At 46.9% G+C, this 19,639-nt stretch overlaps 1 protein-coding gene across 1 annotated transcript in view; it reads left to right on the top strand.

Moving 5' to 3' along the window:
• Positions 1-19,639, top strand: part of SPNS1 (sphingolipid transporter 1 (putative)) — a 57,022-nt gene that overhangs the window by 28,223 nt on the left and 9,160 nt on the right. The window contains exons 8-12 of the mRNA XM_029607088.1: positions 3,580-3,732; positions 3,904-4,093; positions 4,388-4,453; positions 8,241-8,339; positions 8,852-9,026. Of these exons, the coding sequence (XP_029462948.1) occupies positions 3,580-3,732; positions 3,904-4,093; positions 4,388-4,453; positions 8,241-8,339; positions 8,852-9,026 (683 nt within the window). The remainder of the gene's footprint in view (positions 1-3,579; positions 3,733-3,903; positions 4,094-4,387; positions 4,454-8,240; positions 8,340-8,851; positions 9,027-19,639) is intronic.

Raw genomic sequence — 19,639 nt, 5'->3', positions numbered from 1 at the left:
GGATTTTCAGAAGGAGTTTGACAAAGTCCCTCGAGAGGCTTCTGCAAAAACTAAAAAGTCATGGGATAGGAGGCAATGTCCTTTCGTGGATTACAAACTGGTTAAAAGATAGGAAACGGAGAGTAGGATTAAATGGTCAATTTTCTCAGTGGAAAAGGGTAAACAGTGGAGTGCTCAGGGATCTGTACTTGGACTGGTGCTTTTCAATCTAACTAGATAAATGAAGCTTGACCGACGTGCCCGCAAATGCGCAGTAGAGAGCAGCTCTACTGCGCATGTGCGGGCGAGCACGTCAGTCTTAGGCAGCGTCAAAAAAAACCAAAAAACATGGCGGCAGCGGTGGTAGCAGCGGCAGCGGGCAGCGGTAGCGGGGGCGGTAGCGGCGGCGGTAGCGGGCGGCAGCGGCGGCGGTAGCGGCAGCGGTGGTGGGCGGTGGCGGTAGCGGTAGCGGGCGGCGGCGGTAGCGGCAGCGGGGACGGGCGGCGGCGGCGGTAGCGGGCGGCAGCGGAGGCGGTAGCGGCGGGCGGCAGTGGCGGCGGTAGCGGGCGGCAGTGGCGGCGGTAGCGGGCGGCAGTGGCGGCGGTAGCGGGCGGCGGTGGCGGGCGGCGGCGGTAGCGGCAGCGGCCAGTAGCGAGGGAGGGAGGAGAGAGAGAGAGAGGGAGGGAGGGAGGGACGGACTAAGTGGGAGGGACGAAGAGAGAGAGTGGGAGGGAGTGACTGAGTGAGAGGGAGGGATTGAGTGAGGGGGAGGGACTGAGTGAGGGGGAGTGAGCGGGACTGAGGGAGAGGGAGGGAGTGAGTGGGACTGAGGGAGAGGGAGGGAGGGAGTGGGACTGAGGGAGAGTGAGTGGGACTGAGTGTGAGTGAGAGGGAGAGAGGGGGAGGGAGTGAGTGAGACTGAGTGGGAGGGAGGGACTGAGTGAGAGGAGAGGGAGGCTGGGGAGGAGTGGGTGAGTGGGTGGGAGGGAGGTAGGGGAGAGAGAATGAGGGGGAGGTGAGAGACAGAGGGATGTAGCCCGTTTTAACGGGCTTAACGGCTTGTATATATATAAATGATCTGGAAAAGAATATGACGAGTGAGGTTATCAAATTTTCAGATGACACAAAATTATTCAGAGTAGTTAAATCACAAGCAGACTGTGATACGTTACAGGAGGACCTTGCAAGACTGGAAGATTGGGCATCCAAATGACAAATGAAATTTAATGTGGACAAGTGCAAGGTGTTGCATATAGGGAAAAATAATCCTTGCTGTAGTTACACAATGTTAGGTTCCATATTAAGAGCTACCACCCAGGAAAAAGATCTAGGCATCATAGTGGATAATACTTTAAAATCGCCGGCTCAGTGTGCTGCAGCAGTCGAAAAAGCAAACAGAATGTTAGGAATTATTAGGAAGGGAATGGTTAATAAAACGGAAAATGTCATAATGCCTATCGCTCCATGGTGAGACCGCACCTTGAATACTGTGTACAATTCTGGTCGCCGCATCTCAAAAAAGATATAGTTGTGATGGAGAAGGTACAGAGAAGGGCAACCAAAATGATAAAGGGGATGGAACAGCTCCCCTATGAGGAAAGGCTGAAGAGGATAGGGCTGTTCAGCTTAGAGAAGAGACGGCTGAGGGGGGATATGATAGAGGTCTTTAAGATCATGAGAGGTCTTGAACGAGTAGATGTGACTCAGTTATTTACACTTTCGAATAATAGGACTAGGGGGCATTCTATGAAGTTAGCAAGTAGCACATTTAAGACTAATCAGAGAAAATTATTTTTCACTCAATGCACAGTTAAGCTCTGGAATTTGTTGCCAGAGGATGTGGTTAGTGTAGTTAGTGTAGCTGGGTTCAAAAAAGGTTTGGATAAGTTCTTGAAGGAGAAGTCCATTAACGGCTATTAATCAAGTTTACTTAGGGAATAGCCACTGATATTAATTGCATCAGTAGCATGGGATCTTCTTAGTGTTTGGGTAATTGCCAGGTTCTTGTGGCCTGGTTTGGCCTCTGTTGGAAACAGGATGCTGGGCTTGATGGACCCTTGGTCTGACCCAGCATGGCAATTTCTTATGTTCTTACGGTGTAAGCTAAATATGCAATTTTAAAAAAATGGTCTGGAAGGTGATAGCTCAGATGTGATAGTATGGTACAACTTTGCAATTTTATAGTAGTTGCAACTGCCAAGTTTCAAATTCAGGATCTGTGCATGGGGCAGTAGGTCTCCAAATTAAAGGTTTGTGAAGGTCAAATTTCTATTTTGCAAGCTGAAAACCTTGTTCTGATGAAAGATAACATGCAGTAAAATAGAGTTCATGGAAAATCTGTCCACATACAGGGATTTGAGATTTTCCAGTTTTCCTCAACTTGCCATTATTTTCACCTCAGGGCTTGCTCAAAAATAAATATTGAAAATTTCACCTGAATTAATACTTTCCGTGTGTAGAATATATTATATTCCAGCTTATAAGCATCCAATTAACCAGGTGGCAGGAGCAACTGATATTTTAGTTTCTTCCAATGGTTGTGTCAAAGCTATTAGAGACTTCTCAGATGGAGATGGTTACTTTTGTCCTTGATCTGGACAGAGATTGGATATTGTACCTGTTTGTTTGTTTTTTTCCAATAGGAATTGCCTTTTCTGTGGACATGTCTAAAATTACTCAGAAAAATAGGAAATGTTCATCAGCAAACTTTCTCTATTGGGGTGGAGTTTTATTGTCAAGTTTCCCCAAAAGTGTGTAAGAAAATATCGTGGTAGCACATTTACCTTCACTAAATCTGATCAGCTTTTGGACAAGCCTTCCAGTGGCCTCCTGCTCCCTTAGTCCTAAATATGCAGTACAGAGGTAGCATAATATAGGGGATACATAATAATGTTATATGCAGAGTGTAATGTGTTACTGTTTGTGATATAGTTTCCTTCTGCCTTTCTTTTCCTTTTGGATCTTTCCTTTCTTTGTGTACTGGAATTTTATATTATGGATGTTATATTATTTTCTTTTTTTTTTTTTCTTATTTTGATGCATTGTAAAGACAATGATGTGATGGCTGATTTTCCTTTAATATGGGGGTCATTTTCAAAGGAGTTACGCATGTAAATGTGACATACTATCGTAGCAATTTTCAAAAGCTATTTACTCGAGTAAAGTGCACTTACTTGAGTAAATCCTATGGACAATTCAATGGCATATATTGTAGCAATTTTGAAAAGCCCACTTACTTGAGTAAAGTGTATTTACTCGAGCAAAAACCAGTTTTGCTCGAGTAAATGCTTTTTAAAATCTACCCCAGTGTGTTCATTCTGGTTTTGTAATTGCATTTTTTAAATAGAAAACTAAAAATATTAAGTGCATGATTCTTTCCTCTCTGGCTGTCACTTTCCTGTTTTACATTCTCTCTCTCGCTCTCTGTGTCATAATAATCTTGGTTTGTCTGTCTCTGGCATTAATCTCTCACTGTTTCTCTCCCTCTGAAATTTTAAGCTCAGTCCAGCATTATTTTACTTCTCTTCCTGGACATTCAGCTCTTTCTCCATCATTAAGCAGTTTTTTTTTTTCTCTCTCTCTCATCTCTCCTATACACAGCTGCAGTTTCATCCTCTCTACCTTAGGATTCACCTCCGTGGCTTTTGTCACTGGCTGTCTGGCTCTCTGGGCTCCCACCTACCTCCTTCGTTCCCGCATGGTGCTGGGCACACGGGAGCCATGCCTCGGTGGGACCTGCAATTCTGATGACAGGTGAAATGAACCTAGGGGAGCAGGGCCAGGGGTATGTGCTCTGTGCCAGGCATCTCTGATCGGGCAAGTATATTACTATTTGCCAGCATTCTCTCTCTCTTCTCCTTCTGTCCTCCTTTGTTTTTGTGTCTCCCTCTGACTGTCTGTCTTATAGTTTTTCTCTCTGCACAGTTTGATCTTCGGCATTATCACTTGTGTGACGGGGATCCTGGGCGTTACGTCTGGAGTGGAGATTAGTAAGCGGTACCGGAAGGTGAATCCCCGTGCTGACCCTTTAGTGTGTGCCATTGGACTCCTCAGCTCTTCCCCCTTGCTCTTCTTTGCTGTGGTGAGCGCAAAGAGCAACACCATCGTCACCTACGTGAGTATGAGTGCAGCTCATTGGAGCTGTACAGGAACTGTCCGTGGATTTTTTAACTAAGAGCTAAATGCATTGTAGCATGGTCTCTTACGTTACCCCTTCTAGAGAAGAGAGCCTGTTGCTTTGAGTGGCAGAGGCCTTCTCTGCTCCTACTCTTGAAGCTACACCCTTCCTCCGCAGTGTCTCAATTGCACAGATATAATGCGGCCCCCACCTTTTCATGTGAAATACCCTCCCTCCGAAGGGCCTTTTGTGTAACGATGTAATCTGCCTCTCTTGCTCTACCTCTTCCAGGTTTTCATTTTTCTGGGTGAGCTACTTCTCTCCTTGAATTGGGCTATTGTTGCAGACATCCTGTTGGTGAGTGTTTTGTGAAGGTCCCTTTACTTTCTTCTCTCTAGTTTTATTTTTGTCACTGATAAGCTTGCGTGAGATACTGACCAAGTTCTGCTGTTCTCCTAGGATAAGCAGGATGGTAGTCCTCACAGGTGGGTGACATCATCAGATGGAGCCTGGCATGGAAAACTTTTGTCAAAGTTTCTAGAAACTTTGATCCAGCAGACTGAGCGTGCCCAGCCTGCTACTATCCACGCGCCTACGCGAGGTCTCCCTTCAGTCTTTTTCTTTTCTGTGGTGCAGTTGCCTCGCGGTCCGTGGAGCGCGCTCTTTTTTTTTTTTCTACTTTCCTAGATTAATTTGAGTATTTTTTTTCCCGATTCTTATCGGGTCCCCCTTCGCGGTCAGTGTCTCCTCGGTTCGGTGAGTCATTTTCGCCCTTTTTTCCTGCATTGCAGTTGATTTCTGACTACTTGGGTGGTGACTGTCAGTCATCAACCGCGCGCTGGGTATTTTATGGCATTGACCGGTTTTCATCGGTGCCCGCGGACTATGTCCATCATGGATCCACATGAGGCTTGCATCCTCTGCCTGGGGGCCTTGCAAGATGTCCGTAGGTACCGATTGTGCGACCAGATGACACCCAAAGGGCATTGGGCGTGCCTTGATAAAATGGAAAAGCTTTTCGGGGCCCAAAGTCTACGCCCTCTACACCTGCTTCGGCTCCATTGACACCGAGGGATTGCGGGGAGCCATCTGTTTCGCTTCCCCTTGCGGTCCCACTTGCAAGTACGTCTTAAGGATCAAGGAGAGGGGGATCAATCCTCGATCTCCCCACTCTCCAGGACGTCGGGATCATCAGCTTCCTCATCCCCGGGGAAAGACCAGCCCGAGCATCTGAGAAGATCCCGCAAACATTGACATTGGTCACCGTCTGTTTATGGTTCCGGTTCTGGAGCAGCATCGGCGGTCACCGAGCTGCCATTGAAGTGGCACGTGCCACCAGAGGCCCTCTCCTCCAGTGCTCCCAGTAGCCCCAAGCGTTCCCCACCGAATCGGTGCAGGGCACCGCGCCACCTCGGAGACCAGAGGAAGAGCCAATGATGCCTTGTCCCCCTCCATCAGTCCTCATCATTCCAGACTTTCAGGAGGAGTTGGACCACAGGGTGCAGTCCACGATGCTCAAAGCGCTTCAGAGCGTTGAGCTGCCAATGCCACCGGCTCCCATACTGGTGCCTGATCCTCCACCATCTATGCTAGCACCACTGCTGAAGCGTCTGGATGTCTTTTTGAGTGCCCTACCGACGCAACCGGTGCCCAAGGGGCCTTCGATTCTTCATCGGCCACCGATGATTCCACCGGAGTGATCCCGGCTCTCGGGTCTTCCAAGGAGGAAGATACGGCTGGTACTGTGTTTCCTCACCCATGGTTCCCCGAGCCTTTGGATCTCTCCGGCCTGCTGCAGCCTCTTGCTCCCCCTACACCAGGGGACCCATCGATGATACCGGTTTCCCTGAGGCCTCCGAGGCCCTTGGAGTCCACGGTCAGTACCCCTCACGGACCTCGCCCACAGCGTGTTGATCCTGGAGAGGAAGGAGGGGCCTTACGACCCCTGGGGTGACGATTCCACAGACTCGTCCTCTGTCTACTCTGACTATCCCTTATCGGAGCCCTCCCCTGCGGAGGAGAGGCGCCGGTCGCCACCCGAGGACTTGTCCTTCGTGGAGTTTGTTAGGGCTATGTCCGAGGCCATCCCCTTTCAACTCCTTATAGAAGAGGATGCGCATCATAAGATGCTGGAAGTGCTCCAGTTCATCTACGCACTTAAGGAAATTGTGGCCGTTCCTATCCTCGATATTTTTAAAGACTTCCTACTCCGCATGTGGGAATACCCCATTTCTGTCTCCTCCATTAACAAGAAGGCCGATGCCACCTATTTGGTGTAATAGGCCACAGGGTTTGACAGACGACAGCTCTCCCACTAGTCTGTGGTCATGGAGTCTGCTTTAAAAAAGACCCCGACGCTCCTGGACCCATGCCTCCGCTCCTCTGGGACACGAGCCTAGGGAACTCGGTGCCCTGGGAAGAAAGATCTTCCAAGGCGCCATGCTGGTTGCCTGCATTGCCACCTATCAACACTATATGACCCAACGCAACCACAGTCTCTGGAAAAGAACTCAGGATTTCGCGGATGGCCTTCCTCAGCAGCAGCAGGAGTGTAGGTATGCACTGTCTTTCTGACACCTCTTAGTGCTGTATTCCTGTATACCAGTGTTAGATACAGAATGCAAAGGACTCTGCCTAAGTGCTGGAATGCAGCCAGCCAACACCCCAGACCCATTAGCTGATTGGTCTAATATATTCTCAAATGAAATGCACTGCACTTATCTAGAAACAATTCTGACTATACTCTGGCCAGTATGAAAGGTATAAAAGCTTATCCACATTACTGAAACTTTGGTGTGGCTGGGTAATTGTACAGTAGTATGGACCTGTCGCCCCCCAGAACAAACTTATTTCCTCGTGCTTTGTTCTGTTCCTTGTCCCTATCCCTTTGTCTCTCTCTCTCTTTCCCTAATAAAGTCTCAAGTTACCTATTGCAGCTGTACTTTCTTTAGAATAAACAGGAGGCCCTTTCCGCCATTGCCCTTTTGGGTCTTAAGGTGGGAAAACAAGACGTGCACTCCACCTACAATGTTTTTGAGACAGCAGCCCGCTTAAGCACAGTGGGCATCGGGGCCCAGCACATGGTGTGGCTCCGAGCCTCGGATCTCCAGCCGGAGGTCCAGGACAGGCTAGCCAACCTCCCCTGCACAGGCGAAAACCTCTTCGGGACTAAGGTTCGAGATGTGGTGGCGCAATTGAAAGACCACACAAGCACACCTCACAGTGTACTGGTATATAATTCAACAAATTCCAAATAGCCACATTCAGTCCATAGATATGTGTAATATATTATTCATGTAGGACCCACACTTCATGAGTTTGCATGTCAGTCAAACTCAGAATTAGTAATAGGTCTCTTTGCTTTATTTTCATCAATTTTTTTATCTTTGATCAGTTTTCTAAATTTTTCTAAAAATCATTTTGATAATATTTCTCCATATGCTGACGAACTCCAAAATAGATGCTCATTTCAAATAGGTAAATACTGATCTCTGTGCAGCTAGCAATAGTCCAACCCCGACATGATCATGTTTCGAACCACAAAGTTCTGCCTCAGGGGGAATCTTTTCTTTTAGTCTTCACAAAGGAGAAATGTTCCATCAGCTCAATATCTGCAATTTTCCCGTAGCCTTTCTCCAAACTTTAACTTTTGAATAACGTTTTCTCTTGAGTTCTTTTGGCAGCAGCTTGTTCGATATGTTTTGACCTTTGCTTCAAATTCACTTCAAATAACAGAAATAGCTTGATTCTTCATTCAGGGTGGGTTCATATCAGCTCTACTATTGTGACTGAACACAGATGGGCTCTATTTAACTTATCATGGCCTTAGAGCAACTTTTTGAATTGGAGATAGTTTGGATTTGCTATGTTAAGCATTTTTTTGCTTTTAAAACTTTTTTTTTTTATTTTTTTTATTCTTACCATAATTTTTAGAATATTTCTATACTTTTACGATGAAAGAGGAAACAAACTCTTTAATGCATTTTGATTTGTAATTTTTAGACAGCAGAATGTGTGAAAAATGTAAAAAGGTGTGAAGACTTTTACCAGGCACTGCATCTCTCTGTCTCTCTCTTGTTCAGTATGTGGTGATTTTGCCCCACTGTTCGTCTTCCTTCTCATGATGATCCTTATCTCTTTTCAGTATGTGGTGATCCCCACTCGCAGATCCACAGCTGAAGCATTTCAGATAGTCATCTCGCACCTGCTGGGAGATGCAGGGAGTCCCTACCTTATCGGCACGGTGAGTGCAAGATCTTCCATGTCATCCTCTATAGCACACAGCCAGTGATGCATCGCCCAGCTTCACTCAAAGAAATGCATGTTTTAGGGCATTCCTGTGAGGAATCTAATGCTGCCACGAGGAAATTCCCATTCCAGAATCTGACTGACAGGGCATTGCTGCGAGGGAGTTTCATAGATAAAGAACAGTGATGTGAGGAAGCTGATGCTGACAGCATGAGACAGAGCAGACTGACTTTGCTGGCTTATATATTTTTATTTCCTTTTGTTCATCTTTTTGTTCTGTCCCCCCCCCCTCCCATCTCATTCCTTATTTTATTTCAATTCTGTCTTTCTCATTCTTTTCCCTTCTCTCTGTTTCTGTCACTTTCCCTCATTTTCCCTTCTTTCTTTGAGTTTCTCTTTTTTCTCTTCCCCCCTTCACTCTCATCCCTCCTCCTGTCTCTTTCCCTTGTCAATGCCTTTGTCTCGCCTGTTCCCCGCCCCCCCCCCCCACTCCCCTTTGCTTTTCAGATATCGGATCAGATTCGGCAGAAGAGGCCAGACTCATACTTGTGGGAGTTCCGTAGCCTGGAATATGCTCTCATGCTTTGTGCCTTCGTTGGTGTCCTCGGTGGGGGGTTCTTTCTCGCCACGGCACTCTTCATCGAGAAGGACCGGAAGCGGGCAGAGCAGCACTCGCAAGGAGGTAAACTTCCAGGGCATTCATCCCATTTCATGTGACTCGCACAACATCCTGCCACAAAAAGCTCAGGACACGGGGGGAGGGCAAGCAAACAGGACTGCAAGGAAAGGAATTTGAGGGGGAAACTATTTGGCTTTGGTTGTACTTATGAGCATTTGAGTGTGCTTTGGGACGAACTGTTCAAAACTATTGGAGGTGAGACAATTTATTTGATTTATATTTCGCTTTTTGGTACTTCAAAGCTGATTATATTCAGCTACTGTAGGTATTTCTCTATCCTCAGAGGGCTTACAATCTGTTTGTATCTGAGGCAATGGAGGGTAAAGTGATTTGCCCAAGTTCGCAAGGAGCGGCAGTGGGATTTGAACCCTGGTTTTCCTGATTTGTAGCCCACTGCTCTAAATGGGAGAAACCATAAGAAGTTTAAAAATCAAACCTCTTGCAACCTAGAAACAAACAGCACTGCAAAATTTGAGTTAAGAGATGAAGGTCGGAGGGGTAAACACTTCCTGTGTCTATTTTTTGTTGTTGTAATCCCTAAATTGCTCACCTTCAGATTTAGGATTGCAGTAGCCAAAGGGACAGTTGCTTATTGCAAGCACAGAGGAAGGAAATCTCAACACAAGTACCCAAAATGGCAGGAGGCCACCATACTATTTATTTATTTATTTATTTATTTATTTATTTTAATTTTTATATACCGAAGTTCTTGTAAAAACTACAAATCACTCCGGTTTACATACAACATTGAAATGCCAAAAAGAGTAGGGGCTTTACATAGAACAATAGAACAAAATACCAATTAAACATAGTTATATTATAATATAGTGTAAATACAGTATAAATACAAGAAACGAATGAACTCAAAATCATAGTGCAGTTGAAAAAATCGTAATAGTAAAACTCAGTGAGGTATCCCATAATTTGGGTTTATCATCGTGACTAGGTAGCATTAAGTGTCTGGGAAGGCTTGGCGGAAAAGCCAGGTTTTTAGCTTTTTTTTTGAACTCCTGATGACATGGTTCTAGTCTTAGATCTGGGGGGAGCGCGTTCCATTAGTGGGGGCCTCCTGAAGATAGTGCTCGTTTGCTCAATGACGATTTTACCTGTGGGGCTTGCAGTGTGCCTTTGTATGCGTTTCTAATTGGTTTGGAAGATGTATGAGGTTGAAGTTGAGTGCTTAACATGATTGGAGCAAGATTATATGTTGCTTTGTGAACGATTGTGAGCACTTTATAGCGGATCCTGTGATTAATAGGAAGCCAGTGTAGGTTACGAAGGATTGGAGTGATATGATCTCTTTTGTTAGAGTTTGTGAGTATTCTGGCGGCGGCGTTCTGTACCATTTGTAAGGGTTTGATAGTATTTGTGGGAAGACCGAGAAGGAGGGAGTTGCAATAATCGAGCTTAGATAGTATGATGGATTGGAGTACTAGCCGGAAGTCAGTGAAGTGAAGGAGGGGTTTTAGCTTTCTGAGGACTTGCAGTTTGTAAAAGCAGTCCTTTGTGGTAATGTTTATAAACTTTTTTAGGTTTAGATGGTTGTCTAGCCAAGCTCCAAGATCCCTAGATACCATACACTTCACCACTGCTGACTCTTCCTATACCTGCACATCTGGAATCCCTGCTGAAGCTAGCCATTCTACACAGGATGCTTCTACCCAGGCTTTGATCTCAATTTTTTGCGAATGTGGCATTGGCATTCCAGCCAGTGAGTCAGCCTGTGCATAGCATCCATTGTGAGAAACATAAATTGATGTATTCCTTCAGTAAACAGGTAAGGGTGGAGTATCTGGGAGGATGAACAAGTTTTTTGGGTTGTTTTTTTTAATTGGTAGTTTCCTAGCGTGTAGCCAGATGGACTCAGGACCAGTGGGTTATGTGCTCTTCTGCTAGTAGATGGGAGACGGAGTCAGATTTCAAAGCTGACATCACCCTAGATATACCCTTGCAGTGACCTCAGCTCTCCAGTATCTCTCCGACTCCTAGCAGATGCGGACACTATCCCACACACTAGAACAGTGTTAAGAATACCAGCAAAGAAGAACAATTTTTTACCTTTAAGAAGATCGAGCCCCGCTCTCCTGCAGTGATATCTAAGGGTCCCTTCCCCAGTTGAGAATTCCTGAGGTAATTTTTGATATCCCTCAGAGGTGTGCCTTGGTCCGGTAGCCGGTTCCCGGCGAGGACGTAGCCTCCAGAGTGGCTGAAAGGAAGTGGGTGCACAACCGCGCGGTGGTGAAGGTAAAGCCCTCTCCCCCCGCAGCTGGAGACTGTTCCGGCACGCGATCAGTAAGCGCCGAGACCAGGTAAGCAGAAAACTTTAAATTAAGGTCTCCGGTCTCCGGGGCTCGGCTTGCCGTAGCGATTCCATCTTTCTTCCGGCGAGGTAAAAAGGGAGCACCGATCAGGTTGAGCAGCCTTGGTTGGACTAGGCCCCGATCTGGTGCAGGGTGTCCAGACACGTAGAGACCCTCGGGGTCACCATCTTCTGTGCGGGGGGCGTCGGCACCATCTTCCCTTCTCGACCGGCGGTACGCGTGGGGCAGGCCGGACGGCCGATGCGCCCAACTTGTGTGCATCCAATATAGACGTGCGCACAACCGAGCGCACACCGCGCGCATAACTACACACTCAACCACGCTCATAACTTCAAGCGCGCACAGTGCTCACACGCATAACTGCGCGCATATTGCAACACATTACCTGTGTGTCTATATACAGAAGCAATGGCATCAGCATCCAAGGAGCTCAGAAGGTATTCTCTTTGCACAGCCTGCCACATCAGAGCCGCACAGCCTGAACTAGAGTCCTGTCTGTGCCATCATTGCGAAGAAGCCCAAGGGGTACCAAAGCCTGGTCCCTCAGTTTGAGGATGGATCCGGAACTACTACATACGATAGCACCCCGGACCTATGTAACTCCGAAATGGTATCTCCACAAGAGGGCATTTCAGGGGCTCCTGCTCAGACTCCCCCTGGGGTTAACATAGACCCAGGGGTCGCCTTCTGGTTAGAATTTTTCCAGGGATTGCAAGCCTTCATTCAGGCGCAATCAGCCCCGGCTGCGACCCAGGTCCAACCCTAGCCAAGAACACCTGACCCTCCTGACCCTGCTCGGATGCCACGAGACATGCCTCACTAAGAATTTTACTAACAAGGACCCGGACACCTCAGACGATGATGGTGCCTCACTGGAGGAAGGGGAAATCCCTCCAGGCCTGGAACCATACAGAACAATGCTTCGCTTCTTCCACAGGGATGAATTACCAGCCCTTGTTTCACAGACCCTGAAGACTTTGGGGATCCCAGGCATGGACCCTATGGCGAAACCAAAGAAGAACCCCATCTTGGTGTCCCTTTGTAAGGCCTCATGCTATTTCCCAATGATGGAAACCACCCAGGAACTGATTGACCTGGAGTGGGATGTCCCGGAGGCAAGCTTTAAAGGAGGTTGGGCCTTGGAAGCCTTGTACCCTCTGGAACCAGCGACCAAGGAACACCTGCGTTTCCCGAAAGTGGATGCCATGGTCTGCGCCACCTCGAAGTGAACAACCATTCCCTTGGAGGGAGGGGCGGCATTGAAGGATACTCAAGATAGACTATTAGAATCCACCCTTAAGCATGCATTTGATGCAACAGCTATGACACTGCAGATAGCTTCCTACTGCGCGTTGGTGGCACATTCCTGCTTGCTCCTATCGAGAGAGGCAAATAATTCCGGAACATTCCGGTGAAACAATCGAACCTGCAGCAGCCTTCCTCATGGACGCAAGCTGAGACCCGGTGCATACCTCAGCCAGAGGAGTAGCCTCAGTAGTGGCGGCCAGAAGGCAGTTATGGTTGCGGAACTGGTCGGCAGACATGATTTCTAAGGCGAATCTCACAAGAATGCCCTTTAAGGGATCCCTCCTATTCAGAAGCGAATTAGAGAAGATAGCTAGCAAGTGGGGCGAATCCCCAGTGCCTCATCTACCGGAAGACAGGGGTAAAAATCCAGAAGAACTAGGGGCAGAGGCTCCCAATGTTTTTGACCCTACAGGAACTCATCATTCCATGTACCTCACCCCTCCGGAAGGTCCCAGCCCTTTCAGAACGACAAACCAAGAGAGGAACAGGCTCAGGGGCAGGCTCGAACCATGCTTCCCAATGAGAATGGGCCAACCCATCCACAGAAAGAGGAAATAGGGGGGTCGGCTTTCCCTCTTCTACCAACAATGGGTCAAAATCACATCGGACAAATGGGTACTAAACATCATTCGAGAAGGTTACTCCTATGGAGTTTCGCAGCATCCCTCGGGACAAATTTATATCATCACCCTGCTACTCCCACACCAAGAGACTGGCAGTGGAATCTACTCTGCCAAGACTACTCAGTCTGAAGGCAATAACTCCAGTACCTATGCCCCAGAAAAATACAGGGCGTTATTCCATCTATTTTATCGTTCCCAAGAAAGAAGGATCATTCCGACCCATTTTGGACCTCAAGAACGTCAACCATCATCTGCGGGTACTACCCTTTTGCATGGAAACTCTCCGCTCCGTAATAATGGCAGTACAACAGGGAGAGTTCCTAACCTCCCTGAAACTCTCCAAAGCCTACCTTCACATCCCAGTCCATCAAGATCACCAGCGTTTTCTCCGCTTTGCGGTACTGGGACACCATTACCAGTTTCGAGCTCTACCCTTCAACCTAGCAACCGCCCCCAGAACATTCTATAAAATTATGGTGGTCGTGGCAGCAACACTAAGGAAGGAAGGGATCTTGGTACACCCTTATTTGGACGACTGGCTGATCAGGGCAAAGTCTTCGGAAGGGAGTCGGCAGGTGACCAGCAGAGTCAAGAACCTATTGCAGGAACTTGGTTGGGTCATGGACATGGTCAAGAGCAGTCTACAGCCCTCTCAGTCTCTGGAGTACCTGGGGGCCTGTTTAGACACCAAACAGAACAAAGTCTTCCTCCCCCGAGGAGAAGGAAGCTGATGGAAAAATTACTATGATTGATGACCAATGTATGCCCCAAGGTGTGAGACTATCTCCAAGTCCTCGGACTCATGGCATCAACCCTGGAGGTCGTTCCTTGGGCAAAGGCTCACATGCAACCACTCCAGTGCTCCTTACTGTCACGCTGGAACCCACTGTCCCAGGACTACTCAATTCAGCTCTAACTACCAGCAGAGGTATGTTCTCAGCTTCAGTGGTGGCTACAAGAAGACCACCTAAGCAGAGGAGTAGGCTTATCCCCACCGAACTGGATCGTGCTCACCACGGATGCGAGCCTACGAGGGTGGGGAGCCCACTGTCAGGAACTGACAGTCCAGGGACAATGGAGCAAGGAAAAGGTGGGATGGAACATAAACCGCCTGGAAGCTCGAGCAGTCAGACTAGTGTGCCTGCGATTCAGCCACAGACTCAAGAGGCACAGCGATTCGAATAATGTCTGACAACGCTACAGTGGTTGCCTACATCAACCGCCAGGGAGGAACCAGGAGTCAGCAGGTGTCTCTGGAAATAGACCCTCTCATGGCATGGGAGGAGGTAAACCTACAAGGGATCTCTGCTTCCCACATTGCAGGAAAAGACAATGTTTCAGCAGACTTCCTCAGCAGAGAGAGCCTGGACCCGGGGGAATGGACGCTGTCTACCACAGCCTTCCAACTGAGAGTAAATCGCTGGGGCCTCCCAGCCATGCACCTAGTGGCCACCTCTCTCAGTGCCCAAGTCCCCAGGTTCTTCAGCTGCAGACTAGAGCCACACTCCCAAGAGATAGATGCTCTCTTCCAGACCTGGCCAGAGGAAGACTTATTGTACGCCTTCTCCCCATGGCCACTACTGGGCGAAATCATCCGCAAGATAGAACACCACAGGGGACTAGTTCTACTAGTGGCCCTGGATTGGCCAAGACACCCATGGTACGCAGACATGTAAAGACTCCTGGCAGGGAGCCCTCTCTGCCTACATCCACACAGGGACCTTCTCCAGCAGGGCCCGATTCTTCACGAAGATCCATCTCGATTCTCTCTTACAGTCTAGCCCTTGAGAGGACTCACCTAAAGAAGCGCGGTTACTCGAAGGCCGTGATTGACACCCTGCTCCGCATGTGCAAGTTCTCAACATCTCGGGCATACATACGGATCTGAAGAATACTTGAAGCCTGGTGGAGGACCGCGGGATATTCCCGCGGTCCTCCACCAGGCCAAGATCCCCATGATTCTGGAGTTTCTACAGGACAGTATGAAGAAGGGGTTGTCACTCAACTCCCTGAAGGTCCGAGTAGCTGCCGTCTCCTGCTTCAGAGCAGACGTGAACGGAATCAGTCTATCAGCTCATCCGGACTTGGCCCGTTTTCCTAAAAGGGGCTAAGCAACTCCGGCCACCCCTAAAGTGGCCGGAGCCTCTATGGAACCTCAATCTGGTATTAGACTTCCTAGCGGGGGCTTCCTTCAGACCAATGCGCGGTCTGTCACTACGCCTCCTAGCATTGAAGACTGTATTCCTGGTGGCAATATGTTCAGCTCATTGCATCTCCGAACTACAGGCACTATCCTGTCGGAACCATTCCTTAGGTTCACTCCTGGAATGATACAGCTGCACGCTGTCCCCTCCTTCCTACTGAAAGTGGTTTCTGAGTTTCATTTGAACCAAGCCATCTCCCTACCATCTCCGGATGAACATAAGGACTCTGAAGACTCACGCCTTATTCGCCATCTAAATATCTGCAGACTCCTGGTGCGATATCTGAAAGATCGGAACCGGTGCACAAAACGGATCGCTTGTTCGTTCTCCACAGCGGGAAGAATCAAGGAGAAGCAGCCTCGCGGGCGACCATAGCTCGCTGGTTGAAGGAAGTAATCAAGGCAACCTACATAGAGGCAGGAAAGCCCTTACTCCTGCAGGTCAAGGCTCATTCTACTTGGGCCCAGGCAGTATTTTGGGCAGAAACCAAGCTGCTGTCGCCCACCGAGATCTGTCGGGCGGCAACATGGTCCTCCTTACACACTTTCTCCAGGTTCTACTGCCTGGATGTTCAGGCCCAAGAAGATGCAGCCTTCGCAAGGGCCAGTACTAAGTGGGCCACGGGCAGCCTCCCACCCTGTCCGGGAGTAGCTTTTGTATATCCCACTGGTTCTGAGTCCATCTGGCTACACACTAGGAAATGGAGAAATTACTTACCTGATAATTTCATTTTCCTTAGTGTAGACAGATGGACTCAGCATCCCGCCCACGGCTGCCCCAGAGGAGGACCTCAGAAAGCGATCCTCGAGATTAAGCAAATATGGGTAAGCCATTACCTACCCCTAGTTCAAGATACCCGAAGTTTGGCCGATGTCAGCATTAATTGGTTGAATGCACTGGCGGTCTCCAGTTTTTGAAATCAGTTGAATCAAGTTGAATCAGTTTTAATCAAGTTATTTAAGCAAATATATATCAATGGCTGGCAAAATTAAACCACCAAGCCTCCACTGAGGATTATGCTCAGATAAGCTAATCAATTAGATATAATGGAAAAGCTTTAGCTGGTTTCATTAGGCCTGTTATAATGGGAACTTCCTTTAAGAATAGCAAGTCTTGAACCAGTGATGCTTGGATCTCAGGAAACAAACTCTCAGGATTAGCCTTGGGATTGGCTGATCTTGAAATACTCTAGTAGTAATTATCTAGTCTACCCTGCAGGGATGGTCCATACTCCAGGAAGCTTCTGACCAGCCTTAGGTGTGTCCTCTAATTGGAAGCTGTATATAAAGAGACCTTGCTTGATACATCCTCGCTGGTCCAATCTCCAAATGCCTTGCCTGTGGAAACACTGTGCAACTAGCCCTTGGTTCTTACTCAATGCCTGATTTCTGATCCATGACTGACTTCAGATTCTTTCAAACATACACAAAATGTGAGGATTAATTATGTCTTAACATTCCATCCGTTTGTTTTTCACCTTCAGAAATTGGTATCAGACTGCGTGCTCAATCGCTTAGGCTCTTGCCCTATACAGGGCTACAACCTCTTTCATGATGGCAATGGCACTAGAATAGTAACTTCATTTACCAATTTCACTAATGTACTCTTTTTATTATATATGCCAATTTTTTACTTTTTAATCGTTAAAAATTTTTTTTTTAATTTTTTACTTATCTTGCCAAATTCATGACAACCTCTCTGCACCGTTGTGTGAACTTGTCCCGTAAATATCCAAATCAACTGCCTGACAGGCAGTGCTATCAACCAATATGTGTGTGTGACTGCTAAAATTCTACCCTCCCGACATTGCAATGTTTTGGCAGCACAGCTCGCCTGCTTCAGGGGATACCTCCTGATAAGAGAATATGAAATACCATTTTCATTAGTACACTATTCACATTTACTGATATTTTTTGCAAACATATATATCTGCCTCCGACTTTAAAAAAAAAAAAAAAAAAAAAAAGCTGGCATTTCTCTTTATACTGCAAGAAGTATAATAGAAACAGGGGGAAGAATACCTGGTGAACCTGTGGGAGATGAAGAAATCAGGAAAGCAAACAGTTAAAAGGAAAAAAGAATTGCCAAAGAGGTAAAGCAAAGTGACAAAACATTTCTCAGATATATCCGAGAATGAAGGGAGGCCCAAAGTGGTACAGTGAAATTGAAAGGTGAGAAGGAGCACTGTGAGGGAATGACAAAGAAATGGCAGAAATATTTTTTAAAAATCCTTTAACAATGGAGCTCTTTACCCCCTGAGCTCCGACAGGAACAATGCCCGATCACCTTCAAAAAGAGACTCAAAACTTGGCTGTTCGAGCAAGCTTTCAATCTACGCCAATAATCTCCCACTACTCACTTCCTTTCTTATTTTCAATGACTCCTTTCAGACTATACCAATATTGTCACTCTAGTTAGCATTCCTACTTGCAGCTTACCAAACTCGCAGTTTGTCTAGTCTGATCCTTACTTAGCTTTTGCTTAGATGGATACATGTCTAACTATTGTTTAGCCTGTTACACAAAAATATCACACTATTTATTGTTTATGGTTTATGATGATACCAGTCTCCCAGTTTTAGTTGTTCCAAGTTAAATATTCCTTGATCTATGTAATAGCATTCTTACATGCATGTTAATGTTAAAATGTAAACCGAATTGATTTGTAACTCTGCTACATGAATTTCGGTATATAAAAAAAATGCTAAATAAATAATGTTCTCTAAAGACTGTACAGAAGGACTATTGCTCGTTGACAAGAACATAGATGGGGGAGGGGTAGAGGAAGAGCTAGGAAAACTGAAAGTGGGCAAGGCCATGGGGATGAATGAGGTTCATCCCAGGATACTGAGGGAGCTCAGAGATGTGCTGGCAGGTCTGCTGAAAGACCTATTCAATAGATCCCTGGAAACTGGAGTGGTCCTGCAGGATTGGAGAAGAGCGTGGTGGTCCCGCTTCACATGAGTGGGAGCAGAGTGGAGGCCAGAAACTATAGGCCAGTTAGCCTCATTTCGGTGGTGGGAAAATTAATGGAGACTCTGCTGAAGGATAGGATAGTGAACTATCTACAATCCAGTGGGCTGCTGGATCTGAGGAAGCATGAATTCACCAAGGCAAGGTCCTGTCAGACAAGTCTGATTGATTTTTTTTTTTTTTTTTATTTAGTAACTAGAGAAAGTGGATCAAGGAGGAGTGCTCAATGTGATTTACTTGGATTTCAGAAAAGCTTTTGATATGGTTCCACATAGGAGGCTTGAGAATAAAATGAGAAGCCTGGGAGTCAGCATCAGGGTGATGGAGTGACAGGAGTCAGAATGTAATGGTAAATGGAACCTATTCTGAAGAGAGAATGGTGCTAAGTGGAGTGCCACAAGGATCAGTTTTGGGACTGGTTCTGTTCAATATCTTTGTGAGCGACATTGCAGAAAGGATAGAATGTAAAGTTTGTCTATTTGCAGATGATACTACGGCTGCAACAGGAAGTCTGACTCTACTATTTATGTCAGGGTATGTTATAATGGGCATGCATCCACGCCATTGCCAATTTCAGCAGTTCAGCCACCAGCTCGCCCATTTAAGAGCTAGGTCCTCCAAACCCTCCTAGTTTGATAGTCTATGCTCCCCCCTGTTACCCCAGACCCTTTAAACCCCTCCAAAATGGCTATTATGTTATTTATGGGTTTTATTTATGGGTTTTTATATACCGATATTAGGGGGAACATCATATTGGTTTACATCAAACTGAAGGCAGAAGGTACATGTAACAGGGAAGAGGAAAAAGGACTGGAGGGAACAAAAAACAAGAACTAGAGAGGATGAGAGAGGAAAGAACAAAATGAAGATAACTATAAGTAAAAATAACTAGGGTTAGATATCATGTTAACAAAATAACTTAGAAAAAATTGGAGTTAGCAGTATAATTCCATGGCAGTGGAGTTATAAAGGAAGGGTCCTAGTCATGGAATGCCTGTTTGAATAGCCAGGTCTTTAACTTTTTTTTGAATTTGAAGGAGCATGGTTCGAGGTGGAGATTCGAGGGTAGTAGGTTACAGCGGGTAGGGCCAGCGATGGACAGGGCACGGTCCCTTGTAGAGGCAAGTTGGCCTTTTTTGAGGAAGGGGTGTGGAGGGTCCCTTTAAGGGTTGCTCTGATGGGATGGGT

The sequence above is a fragment of the Rhinatrema bivittatum genome, chromosome 6 (assembly GCF_901001135.1).
Source record: "Rhinatrema bivittatum chromosome 6, aRhiBiv1.1, whole genome shotgun sequence".
Taxonomy (NCBI): domain Eukaryota; kingdom Metazoa; phylum Chordata; class Amphibia; order Gymnophiona; family Rhinatrematidae; genus Rhinatrema; species Rhinatrema bivittatum.
The sequence above is the reverse complement of the archived record's forward strand: the minus strand, read 5'-3'. Positions and strand labels throughout refer to the sequence as shown.